This window comes from Pezoporus wallicus, unplaced genomic scaffold, assembly GCF_028554395.1.
Source record: "Pezoporus wallicus isolate ANWC-B61680 ecotype Strahan unplaced genomic scaffold, APGP_CSIRO_Pwel_v1 contig_8837, whole genome shotgun sequence".
NCBI classification, from domain to species: Eukaryota; Metazoa; Chordata; class Aves; order Psittaciformes; family Psittacidae; genus Pezoporus; species Pezoporus wallicus.
In genome coordinates, this window is record NW_026636730.1 from 49,290 (window position 1) to 62,662 (window position 13,373).

The 13,373-nt window shown below is 51.2% G+C and overlaps 1 protein-coding gene across 3 annotated transcripts in view; it reads right to left on the bottom strand.

The window, feature by feature from the left end:
• Positions 1 to 5,603: 5,603 nt before the first annotated feature.
• The window catches only part of LZTS3 (leucine zipper tumor suppressor family member 3), a 43,472-nt gene continuing 35,702 nt past the window's right edge, over positions 5,604 to 13,373 (bottom strand). For 2 of the 3 annotated variants that reach the window (XM_057401238.1, XM_057401237.1), the window contains exons 2-4: positions 11,855 to 12,343; positions 9,452 to 10,282; positions 5,604 to 6,514 (exon numbers count right to left, since the gene is read on the bottom strand). In XM_057401238.1, the coding sequence (XP_057257221.1) occupies positions 5,804 to 6,514; positions 9,452 to 10,282; positions 11,855 to 12,304 (1,992 nt within the window). In that variant the 5' untranslated portion in view covers positions 12,305 to 12,343 and the 3' untranslated portion in view covers positions 5,604 to 5,803. The remainder of the gene's footprint in view (positions 6,515 to 9,451; positions 10,283 to 11,854; positions 12,344 to 13,373) is intronic. The other variant, XM_057401239.1, reaches the window with a different exon arrangement.

The following is a 13,373-nucleotide window of genomic DNA, read 5'->3' on the forward strand; positions in this document are numbered from 1 at the left end:
ATCTCCCTAGAAAAACCTATTGCTTTGTGGTAGAAAGCAGAGACCTTCTGCCTGAGGAAACACATCCGTGGAACAACAACCCTGCGTGCCAGAGCTTGTCCCGTGCTCCAGCCCATCCCCTTCATTGGGAGAACCAGGGAGGAGGCTTATCCTGAACATGCAAAAGCTCATTTCTGGTGTTGCCAACATGGAACATCCTGTTGGGAAGCCAACATCTGCAAACAGCTGGATGTGATACACTGAGTAGCACGGGTGCTGCATGGCCCTGCAGACCAGGGATGCTCATACACCCCTCGCATCCCTGTCTTTCCAGAGGGAGGAAGGACCAGGGAAGCCCCAGAGCTGGCTGGCTGTGGTGCTGTGGTGGTGTGAAGCCCCATGCAATGATCTCAAGTGGTTTCCAAGCCATAGGGGTGTCCTTCAAGACTGATCTTGGAGGTAAAGCAGAGCTGATTTAGCTGACATGGGAATGACTGAGAGAAGACGTGAGGATCAGTGCTCTGTAAGGCTGCTCTGAGGGCACGGTTGGGACACACCATTATCAGTGGGGGCTTTGCCTTCAGCTCCAGCTTGTTCAGATGTATCTGGGAGAGGCACTGACTGCTCCTGTGGTAAGGATGGTCTAAAAGGAGGCAGGAGAGCTGGGCAGAGGAGTAGCAGGGCAGAGGCAACATGATGAGCAGGTCTTTAGCAAGGAGTCCGGATGGAAGTGACCCTGTAAAGTGGCTTTCAAGGCTTGGAGAGAAGGGTTGGGTGAAAATAACAGCAAGTTGGACCTGCTCCCATCCAGGACAGAGTGAGGGCTGTCACTGCACATCAGCAGGCTTTCATGGCATGGCAGGAGTGGAGGAGCTTAGCATAGATGGGAGCAGAGGCATGGTGGAGAGGCATCTGCCCAAGGCCCAGACCCACCACAGCATCCATCCACAGGAGCACTGTGGTTGGAAGAGCACAGATCTCCCTCTGGGACCACGTTCAGGAGCCTTCGGGGAGCTAAGGTGGGCAGAGATGCCCTCAGCACTCCAAAGCAGGAGAAGCAAAGACCTTGGTGCCTTCACCTCAGGAGATGGTTCCCTGGTTAAGGAGGGTGCTGAGGATGCCCTGGGGTTAAGTCACCAAGGAGGTAACCAACAGGACCACCAGCTCTTAGGATACACATGTTCCTGGCCAAATCACACTGAGCAACATCTGCTGCTAAACCAGAGCAGACCTGTTGCCCTCAAGACAAGTTTAATGGCTTGGGATGCATCCTCTCAAGAAAAAAAAGTGGGAATTGCATCCATTCTGCCCCCTGGAAACAGCACCGTGTCCGTACTCTCCTTGGGCAATGCATGCAGCTAGTTGACACAGCCATGGAGCGTACTGGTGTAACCAACTGGGGACAATCAGCTCACCCAGAAACTTCTGCCTAGCACATGGACCTGCAAACATTCCCAGGTGGGACGCAGGGAAATCCAAGCTCTTTCTGTTCCTTGCCAGCTCTCATTCCCCCTTTCCAGCCCACACCAGCCTCATCCCCCTTCCCCCCAGAAAGCCTGGAGGCAGCTCCACACATGCAATCCCAATGCCTTCTGGAGATCTTTGGTCATGCTGCTCGGGAGCAAGCCATAAAGTGCCACTGCAGGAGGCAGGAGTGGGATGGGTTGGTCCTTCCATGGGCAACAGGGCTCAAGGGGACACTGTCTGCAAGGGGGCTTGGTGCAACACAAGGATGGGCAGAGGGGACTTCAGCTTTAACCAGGGGACAATCAAATCCCAGCTCAGGATGAAGGCAAGCATCAAAGCAGGACAGTGACACCAGGATGCTTTGGTAGAGTCTATCCCGAGTAGATTGCCTTCCTAGAAGCTAAGCCCCCCTATTTCCACTGCAGCCAGTAAAGGCTCAGGAGGTGCTGAGCACCCTCCACGTAGCGCTCGGCGCTCAAACACAGCATCAGCTGCTACTGTGCATCCCATTCAGCAATACAGAAGCCAGAGAACTGCCTTGCTCTTCATTTACTCACTGTAAATAGAGAGCTGGGCTGTTCTTTACACCCAAGTACACTTGTCTCCATAGAACGCAGCAGCATAAGAGCAACAACTTGATTCCTATCTCGAGCGCGGAAGCTCGGGAGGTGATCTCGCCCCGGCAGGATGCCAGCGACAGCAGGAATGGTGCTGCCACGAGACGGTGGCAGAAGCTAAGTGGGACTGTGTGAAGCACAACAACGTGCGACGGTGGCGGCGTTCACCCCCGGGGTGAGACAGGAGTGCGGGCTTGGCATCGGAGAGCGACAGCAACCCACCTCGACGTGATGGTGGAGCAGAGCAGCCCTGCTCGCAGCAAGGGGGAACAGGGGCTGCTTAGACCTTCCCTGGCATCAGGATAACCTGCTTAGATCAAACCCTTATGGATGGGAGGTGCTGGAGCTGATTGGTGTCCTCTATTTGCTCAATCCTGGAGCATGACTCAGCTGCCCACAGTGGGTGATGTGCCATTAGAGGTGCTCAAGGTCATCCCGCCTGTCTCTCCTATGGATCTTTAATAATATTGGGCAGTCCCATGTATTGGGTATCCCAGAGCATCTCCAGTTGCCCACATGTGGGTGATGTGCCACAAGAGGTGCTCCAAGCCCCTGTGTCCAACCTGGCCTTTAACACTGCCAGGGATGGGGCAGCCACAGCTTCTCTGGGCACCCTGTGCCAGCGCCTCAGCACCAGTAAAGAATTTCTTCCTTAGATCTAACCTGAACTTCCCCTGTTTCAGTTCAAACCCATTCTCTCCTTGCTGCTCCTGCTCCATCCCAAGGAGCTCTGCAAGCTCCTGATGGATGCACTGCGAGACCATTGAGTCCCCGGGCAGCTCAGCACCATTCAGCAATCAGACAAACCCCTATGCCTCCAGGTTTCACTGGGTCCATCGTGACACTCTCATTCCTGGCACCACTGCAAGAAGAAGGTGATGGAGCAAAGCTGGCAGGCTGGAGGGCTTGGCTCACTGCTGCTGACTGCATCCAGGGATGTGGCAAGGCCAAGCAAGCCCCTGCTTCTCCTGCTTGTGAGAGAAGGAGCTCTCCTGAGGTGTCCCACAGGGTGATGCCCATCCCTTGAGTGTTAACACAGCAGGGAATTGTGGTGGGCACCTCCTCAATAGCACATCCTTGAAACTCAACCACTTTGGGTGTTCTTGAGATGCTGGTTTCTGTGATGGTCAGAGGGAAATGAACCTTAACATCAGTGGAGCCAGGAGGAGCACAAGTGGAAATGACCCTTCAGGTCCTTGGACCCCTCTTATGGTAAGGGCACTTGCTGTTAGGTTTGCTTTTCATGTGGTGGCCTCAAAAGCACCATATGACCATCAGAGTCTAAACCTCTTGCTATTCTTTGTGCTCAAGGGCTGCAAGCACAGATGCCTCACAACTGCTTTGGGAAGGGAGACAACGTGGGTTTATCTGATGTGGAAAGCGAAGCACAGGAAGCCAAGGTGACACAAGGCAGCAGATCTCCAACCCTGACATGGTGGGATGTTTGACTCCATCTGGAAGGCCCAGTGTGTGAAATGGGGGAAGCTCTAGGATTTGCCTGGCTGAGTGTGTAAGTTTGTGCAGCACATGTGGGTGTCTCCTCTGGCATGGCCAAGTCTGCTGCTGGGTGGTACCAGCAGTCAGTTGCACTCCTTCCTCATTAGGGTGTGCAGATGATGTCCAAGAGCACTGGAGCATCTGCAGGGCTCATGGAGGAACCATTCTTCACACCCTTAAGGAGTCAGACCTGACCTATGCATGGAGCTGGTCCTGGAAGAGGGGCTTAGCCTGGGTTGCCCTGTTGTTTCCCAAACTGATAGGCCAGCTCCAAAGGCAGAAGTGGTGGGAAAAGACAGGTACCATCAACCGGGATCTTGAAATGCCCTGGCCTCATCATACATCACCATTTCCTACAGCTCCAGGGATGGCTGCCAGCCACCAGCAGCTCCTGCCCAGCAATACTGTTGGCCTTGGCTGGTGCTTAATGGCACTGACTGAAGTCTCCTCCCTCCTGCTCAGCCTCTTTGCTTTGTTGTGGAGCTCACCACAGCTCGAAGCTCAGACCTGGTGATGGAGAGGGGGAGCTTTTGGGGAAGGGAACATGGGAAATGTGTCGCTTCAGGGCTTTTGTTTGGAAGCTCCTCAATGCCCTGGGGTTCTTCCTTGGTGTGCACATGGAATGTGATCTGGCCAAACTCTCCCTGGAGTCCCCTCACAGACATTCCAAGATGTCCCAGTGATAATTCTACCTTTGTTCTTCTAGCTGCTCCCGAGGGCAAAGAGCTGCAATTCCTTTGGCCTGTGACCAGTCAGTGCAAACTCCCCACCAAGTTTTATCTCTTCACTCTGAATCATAGTAAGAAAGTGTCCATGAAAGGGAGGACCAGGCCCACTTTGCCCACCTTTTCCAGCTGAATACTGGTTTTTGATGCCCGCAACATTCCCAGTGACTGCATACAGGATTTGGTTATTGTTCTGCCAGGGCATAAGCACTTGAGTGATCTTAAGCATTTTCCCTTCTTATTACTGCTTTTATGCTCAGAGTTAGTAGCTGAGTATTTCCTTAAGCTAAGCCTGGGTTATCCCTGTCCCTGGAATGTGTGATACCACTTGGGATCGCTGTGGGATGCTGCTTGAAATGGCTGTACTGAAGGCTAACTCTCACCCCGTTGTGATCTAGTGCTGATGCTGATGTTGCTCACTGCAACTCCTGAGTGAGGCTTGGATGCGGTTTTGAAGGAGACCCTGGACCAAGAGAGTGCACCAAAGCATCACTCATTTGGGAATGGGGCAGCACAATCGCCCACTCTTGGGGTAAATTGCTAAAGCTTCAGTTTGCATAAACATCCCACAGGTTTGGAGGCTCCCCCAAACCTTGATTCCATTGACTTTGGGAAGGAAGAGGGCTCTTGGGAGGGGAAACTAGCTTGGATTTCCAAGTTTCTTTCTTGCTGTAGCCAGCTTGAGTATATGGTAGGAATAGGGGGACCACGGCAGAGGTGGGAGGGTATTTATTCTCCCAGGGTTGAGAGTGGGACACAACCCAGGAGAAGAATGGAACTGCAGGATGAAAGCACAATGAAATGAAAACACAGCTCTGCTGAGCCTCCAAAGAGGCTCCCGCTGGGTGATCATTCCTTGTTGGCTTATGTTACTAGGACAGGCTCATCCTGCTCCTCAAGGATGTCCTGACCTCTTGCAACCATGGCAGCCATGGGCTGGCAAGAGGGAGTCATCTGGTAGAGATATGTCTGGTTTCACTGAAGTCAGTGGCCAACCCCGCACTGACTTCACTAAGACCACCGTCTAGACAGGATACTTGCTGCAGACCAGTGAGCTTGCTCACGATCCCGAGAGCTTTGCTCCGTTAGCCAATGTGGCTAAAAATGCCCTGATTAAAACCTGCCACTTTGAACTGTTTTGCTGCTTGGGAAACCCAAAGATACCAACTACAACCCTCCAAAACCACCAACCGAAGAGGGGTGAATTGTAGGAGAGGGGATGGCAGCTTCTAGCGAAGTAACAGTCACGGCAGATTACAAAAGAGCCAACTGACCCTCACCAGCTGTACTAGGAAAGAAACCCAAAGGAGATGTAGCATTATCCATAGAAAAACAACGCACATCCACAGTTATTTTACCTACGGAGCACAGAAGTAGAGAGTAAGGGTGGTGGAGCTCGGTGCGAGCAGGCTCACACCGCTCCTACGGTAGAGTATTATCCTTCGGAAGATCACTGGCTTGAGTAGGTAGCACATGCACAGCAATACAGAAATCAGGTCGTGTTGTCTTGGTGCCCCCTCAGATCTCGGTGGACTCTATTCGCTCCAATCTGGAGGGCGTCCATGGTTTCTTCTCCTCGGTGTGCGGGGGGCTGGTGGCCTTTGTGTTCATCTCATTCACTTTATGCTCCAGGAGCTGGTTCTTCTGGTACATCTCCACGTAGTTCAGTTGCAGCTGCTTCTGGTACTTGATGACTTTCTCCTTCTCCTCCTGCCACGTGCGCCGCTCCTCCTCAAAGTCCATCACTTGCTGCTCCCGCTGCTGCCGCTCCAGCTTCAGCTCCGTCTGGAGCCGCTCCACCTCCTTCCGCAGCGTGTTGACGCTGTCCTCGCTCTGCCGCTGCATCTTGGCTTCATCGCTCTCACAAGCCAACGGGTCCCGTAGCTTCTCCCCAGCATCCCCACCAAAAGGTCCCGGAGGTCCCACACTGGCAAGAGTCCGCTTCAGGCTGGAGACCTCCAGCTCACAGTGGTTCAGTTTTTCCCTCAGCACTTGCACCTCGCTCATCTTGCGCTGCAGCTCGCTCTCGCAGATCTCCAGGTTGACGCTCTTGGAGCTGTAGGAGTCCTTCAGGGTGAGGATCTGCTCCTCCTTCTCCCGTAGGAAGTTCTTACCTTCCTTGAGCTGCGTCCGCAGTCCCACGATCTCGTTCAGTTTCTGGGAGACGTCCGCTTGGGAGTCCTTCAGCTGCTGCTTGAGCAAGGAGATCTCGCCTGCCTTCTGGCACACCTATGGGGAGAGCATCCATGAGGCAGGAGGAAGGCAGAGAGGAGGTGTCACTGCTGCTTGTCCCCTGCCCTGCCCATGAAGCATCTATGTCACCTTTCATTGGCAGGAGGCTACGTTAATGGAGAGGACAGGCAGCGATGCTGCTCAAGGACTGAGTTCCAGCCTTCACCAGGACCCAGACCATGCCAAAGACATAGAGGTTATCCCCACATCTGGGGGGAGATTTCTTCCTGTCTCTCAGGGGCCTGATTCTGTTCCCAGCTGGAGCTGACCAAGCAGCTAAGCCAAGTGCTGTGGTCCTCACCAGTGGTGAGTGGGCACTGATGCTTCCCTCCCTGCATTCATCTCACTCACCTAACCACAAGCTTGTGGTGCTTTCCCCCAAACCCTTTGCTCTCAGATGGAGTTTTCCCACTCACCTCTGTGGGATCTGGAGCTTGAACAAGCCTGAGACAGAAACATCACAGACCCAGAGAGCACCTGGGCTCTCCCCAAGCACAGGGAGTGTAGGACAGGGTGCAGAGGCAGTAGATGTTACTTACTTGTCCTATGATGCTTTCCTTCCCAAAGGCTCCTAAAGAAGCCAGTTGAGTGAATATTAGGGTTCACTTCACTGGGGACAGTCCAGAGACTGGTAGCTATTTAGTTCTTCTGGGGCATGGCATGAAGAGCAACAGCTCCTCTGCCAACAATCAAGGAGAGAGCTACAACCCCCCCTTGCTGAAATGGGACTAGCATGGACTGTCCTCGGGTATTGGATGCTCAGATTCAAATCTGAACCTCCCACCACTCACCATGCGGTAAGGTACACAAAGCCAGTGGAAATACTCTCCCTGCAGTGTGTATTTCCATGATGTAGGTGTCACCATTCAATGTGACAACCCCTCTGCACCTGTGTAGTCCATCAAAGGTGACAGTTTAATGAGTAGTTGTAGGTGTTGGAAGTGAACCGTAAGAAGTGACCAAGCCCTCCTTTTCCCATGAACTCTATTGTTTCCAGGGCTCTGCACTGGCAGATCTGATCTGTTTGCTGTGGATAATTGCAGAGACAAACAGTCCCTACATGAGTCCTGGCAGGAGCCTGGGCTGGGGAGCGACACCAAGGAACCACCAGTGATCACAGGGGATAAGCATAGTTAGAAGTAGACTTGGTAGCCACCTCCAGACCAGGGTGAACTATCCTGAAGCTCCTGTCTGTTGTCACACAAGAAATACTTGGCCTTTTCTCTCTCCTGCAGTGCCTGCAAAATTGATTGCTTTTCTGATCCTGTTGGATCAGTGTTCCTCAAACAAACTCCTCTCCATTGACTTCATTGCAACCTCCACCTTTCTCTGCTATAGAGGGCTTGCTTGGTGCATAATGTTGAGCAAGACCTTGAAGCTCAGCTATTAGGACACTCTGGTGCTTACTACAAGCTGCCTAAGAGCTAGGAGATGTACCCACAATCTCCTACAACTACCTACTGGCAGTACCTTCCCCTGGAGATGACAGTCGTGGTGGTTGCCCATGCAGACTTGACTCTGTGAGTACCTCCATCCACATCAGCACTTTGCAGCAGCAGCAGCAGAACAGTATCATGCTGGTTTAACTGTAGTTAGAGTGCTGTAGTTACTGCTTAGCTAAAATCTGCACAATTCACTGAAAGTGCTCTCCATGGGCTTGGCTCTTCCCAAAAGGCAGAGAAATACATGATGAAGAACAGCTTGGGTAAGAACCAACTTACAGATTAAACCACTTAAATTTAGGCCTCTTCTTGGGTGCTGTGGAGATCTAGGCAATACAGCCCGTGGAGCCTGGAGAGCAAGTCAATGAATCAATAAGTGTAGGTGTCTACACATTTTAGGTGTCTTGCTCCACAAGCTGGATCCCTGTCTTTTACATCCATATCACTGGGTTAGCTGGTGCAGGCAGAACTATAGCAGTGAAGCAAACAATCAAAAGCTCATCTATAGTTTTACTGGTGAAGCAGAGAACATTCCAGATTTAACTTGTTGGAACACACAAAAGACCTGTGCAGAGCAGCTGGCCAAAGGAGGCATCAGATGGGACAATGCAGCCTGTTTGTTCTGGGATGTAACATGCAGAGATTTCCCAGCAAGCTTCTAATAAGCTCTGCTGAACATCTGCAAACAGCACATTTCAGAGCCTCTTTAATCCCAGCTTCATTGACTTTCCATCAGGATTAGCAGAATAGGCTCTTCTGGATTCTAGAGCTACGCTTTGCCTCTGCACCCTTAATAAAGTTAAAGTTTCTAGCCAGTCCATGGAAGGATTAAAATTCTTCACATGATCAAGCTGAAAAAAGAAGTGTGTTAGCACTGGCTATGCAAACAGACTTCCATCAGATGGCCTAAAAATAGAAACAGTAGGAAAAACATGTAAGAAAAGGAGGACTAGAAAGAGGAATTCGCCTTTCATCCTTTTAGGAGAGACAAACTCATTAACAAGTGGAAACAGAGTGTTATCATGGAAAGCGTGAGCTAAACTGTCTGTTGGCATCATTCTTGGCTCTCTTGCTTTATATCGTAAGTAAAAAAGGATCAAGTATTTGCAAAGCAGTTTCAAGGTTTGCCCCAATGCAGGTGTTAGAAGAATTTAATTAAAATGGACTTAAACCCATTTGTGGTAGCACAAATACCTGTATGGAAAGATCTGTGTTCACTGAAACTGGGTTGAAGTATCACGGGGTGGAGTGACCAGAGTGTGAAGCCAGATTATTGACCAGCATAGGAGGTGTCCACCAGAAGTTGTGCTCATTTTCGTTTAATTGAGAATTATAGGTTTGGGGTCACACAAACGAGGAGGTAACTGAAGTGTCATCTGTTACATGGAGCCCACCAACCCATACCCATTATCTGCGGGATCCACTTAGGGCAAACGGGGTGTCACCACTCAACAAGAACCTCACTCAAGGTCCGCTACAGCAAGGCTCTTACCTCCCACTTGGTCTCCTCAATCTTTGGGAGAAACTCAGCCTGCTCCTTCTTGAAAGCCACGAATTTCTTCTCCAGTTCCTCTCGTTGCTGCAGGAGTTGTCCCATGTCATCCTGGAGTTTTTTTTTCTCCTGTTGGAGCTTGAAGATCTGGAGCTGCAAAGCTTGCTGAGCCCGCTGCGCCTTTTTGGAGACCTGCTGCAACTTGTTGGCGTAGTTTTGCCTCAAGTCCTCCATTTCCCTCTCCCAGATCTTCTGCTTCTCCTCAAACACTTGGAAGATGGCTGCCTCGCTTTTGTCCAAGTTCCTTCGCATCTGGAGCACCTCCTGCTCCTTCTCCCACAGCCGGTCTTCCAAGTCTTGGATGATATCGTCCGTGGAAGGCGAATGGAAAGGCATTGTCTCATTGAGATGGTTCAGTCTGTTGAACGAAGAGGTGCTCTTGCTCGAAGACCGCCCACTGTCTGAGGTAGATATCCCGTTGTATCCCACGATGTTCTTGTCCACGTAGGTTGTACCGATGCGGTTGATGTGGCTGGTGGAGGCGCTCATTGGACCCACGTGCTGGCTGTAGCCTGTCCCATAGGTGGGCAAGCTTGTCAATGAGTTACGGCCTGAATCCGAAAGGCCCCCCACTTGGTTTGTAGTCCTGTTAAGGCTGCTCTTGTCGAGTCCACTTTTGGGTGCGGACGGGCTATTGCTGTTGGCATGGTTCAAGCTCTTTCTGTTCTCTGTCACCCCGTTGCTCTGCGGCGGGCAGAGGTTCTGCATGGAATGGAAGTTTTTAGGAACTACTGGTTTAAAGGCTGAGGGTCTAACTAAGGGCTCATTGCTCTGCAAAAAGGAAAAAGGACCACGCATCAAACACAGCAGGAAGCTTGGAAACAACACACACAAGAGATACATCGGCACGGGAAGGGGGTGATGGAGCTAAGATGGCATGGGCTATCTCCATATTGCTCAGCCTTATTACACCCGGAGCCGTCTGGGATTTTACATGAGGGACCTGCTATCACCTATAGGGCAACACTTTGTCTTCCCTTACCCCAAGTGAGAAACAACCACCTTGATTCACCCCAAATCTGTGTGATTTTTCCTTGGGTCCTCTTAGTGCTGTTTGCAAGAAGAAGGGCTGTTACTGGCTTACCAGACCTGATCAAAACAACTCTGATTTTGGCAGGTTATATTTTGAAGCACTTCTAGCCCTGAGAGTGCATTGTCCTTTAGTTGAAAACTGAACTGAACCCTTGGATTAGCTGTTTTGCTCCAGGAGCATCACGTTTCCCTCCTGACAGTGGTGATATCTCACCTCTATGGACATCATGTCCTATTTATGCTTGGACAGGAGTAGGAAGGAACTGTGACCCCAGCCGTGACGCTGTACAAGGAACATGCTGAAGCTGCTCTTCAACTAAATGTGTTTTCTAGGGGAATAAGCAATGCAGGGGGGAGAATGGATCACAGATGTAAAGGATTTAGGAAGTATTTTAAGACATTGCGCATTCCTTGCCCTGTGAACAAAATTTTCCTCAAAATGGGATTGAGTCTCCTCTATTGCAGGCTGGGTTTCAGGTGGGAATTAACCCAGAGGAAGCTCTTTTTATTAGCAAAAATGATCAGCAAAGTGCCTTCTAGGAGAAACAGAATGAGCCCTGGAGAGCAGGCAAGGTTGGAGACCAAAACCCTGTTACCTGGTATGCGGGACAGAGATGGACTACAGGGACCAGTGGATTAACAACCCAGGAGGAAAGGCCACCATATGCTGCAGAAATAATACTGTACAAGGCAGCATCCCCAGAACACATGTTATTAGGCTGTATAAACCACTGCTGGCACTGGGGCTTTGCTCCTCAAACATCAAGGGGGTTTTTGCTCCTGAAGCCAGTATGAGCCACAAAGACTGGTTTTGGATGGGTAATAATGCCCATAGGAATAGGTTTCAAGCCTTGTTAACTTGCCCCTCACAAGGAGCATTGGTATTTTGAACTGGGATTATAGTTGCTTTCAAGCAACAACTTTTGGTAGCAGTGGGCTGTTGGATACAGCCTATAAATGGCATAAAACCCAAGAGTGGGACACAGATGCTGGACCTACTGAAAAAAGAGCCTGCTTCAGCTCCCTCTTCATCAATCAGGGAGGTAGGCACAGCATCTCGGGTAGGTTGGAATAGCCAATCACTTAAATGAGCTGGAAAATTAGCTGTAGAAGACTTGTGATCATGCTCTTGGGCTCCTCAGGAACTAACACTCCCCCTGAAAGCAGTAAGAGTTAGCTAGGTAAAAGCGATGCCATCTACATAGCAAGAATTAGGCTGCCAGGACTGCACCATTGCCCAAGGCTTCCCGGTCTGTGTTTTAGGAGGTGTGCCACGGTCACCAGGCTGCTCCAGGAGGTAGGAATTCTCACCTGGTCTAGTTTGCCGGAGATTGGCAATATCTTTGGTGGGTTGTTGGGCTCTCGGTATTGGGGAGGTGGCGGCATGTTCTTCTCGTTGTTGGTGGTCACGTTCCCACAGATGTCCATCTTCACCTTCTCACTCTTGCGCAGGTCGCCGTTGATGTAGAGGGAATTGGAGACCTTCTCTGTCTTGTATGTCTTCTCCTCGCCGGAGTAGCGGTTGGAGATGTCCCGTGTGGAATACCCATTGCGAGAGCCCTCCGTCTGCCGGCTGCTGCTCTGCGTCCGGGTGCCCACGCTCTTCATGGCAAACTCCTGGTCGTTGGCGACGCCGCTGCCCACGCTGCCCATGGTGCTCTGAGAGATGGGTTGGGATGGCCGGGGAGAAAAACTATGGAAGTTCTCCGGGATGGGGTAAGTCGGGTCACTGAGAACGGGCAGCGTGTCTAGAGTGGCCATGGCAGTGTAGAGGTGAGGTGGAGGCACAGGTCAGTGGCACTGGGAGAGGAGGGGAAAGGAAAGGACTGTTAAAGAGATGCCTTTTATCTACCATACCCTTTGCAGGTCAACATTGTGCAGGGTCTAAAGCAAGATTTATGGATAGTGGGAGGTACAGATTTCCTCCTGGGTAAAAGATGGATAACAAAATCAATGCCCTTTGGAGAAACATTCAATGATAGGAGGGCTCAGACAGGGCGATCAGGTAGGGGAATTGGAGAAACCCCCATTTCAGTGGGGTTTCCCTTCTTGGGGTAGGGATATTAAATCAGCCCTCCCCAAGTAAAGCAGGAGAGCTGGGTTATTTCCCTGGAGAGCTAGCCCAGGTCTGGAGCTCAGCTCTGATGCGGTGTCTCGCGGGCTCTTGCTATTTGCACTAATAATGGAATGGAAAAAGAATTATAAAGGTTAAAGCAGGGGCTGTGCTGCTTGGCTTGGCTTTTATTGCACTGCATTTCTGGAGGTCTGCAGCCTCCTCCCTTTTCCCAGCATCCTGATCTTATAGAGAGCTGCCCTGGCTGAAATACGGTCCATGTGTCATGGGGCTGGTGGACAGACTGCTGAGCTGGAGGAGAGGACACAGAGCTGATACCTACAGTGAGCTGGGGCAGAGCAGGGTACAGAAGGGGTCACAGAGGGGAAAAGCTGTTTAAGGAGGTGCTCTGGTGAAAGCCATCATCCCACCGGAACTCATGGAGAGGCATGAAGGAGCCTCCATGGTCTGACACACAAGGTGGGCTCCATCATGGACAGGGATAGGGCAGCTGTGAGGCAGCAGAGGATGTGCTTTGTGGTTTAACCTTCTCCATCCCCTTTCACATCACACAAGGAGGGTCCCCAGGGGACTTGTCCCACTGAACCACCGGCACATGAAGTGATGTTCACCCAGTGGTGAGCATTTTGTAGTCATTGCTAATGGCCTTCCTGCAGCTTTGTCCCCCAACAGAGACCTCTGCGTGTCACTGGTTGAGGTCTGATGACCAAGCAGCAAACAAATACCACATGAGCATTGCACGTTGTGGACCTACCA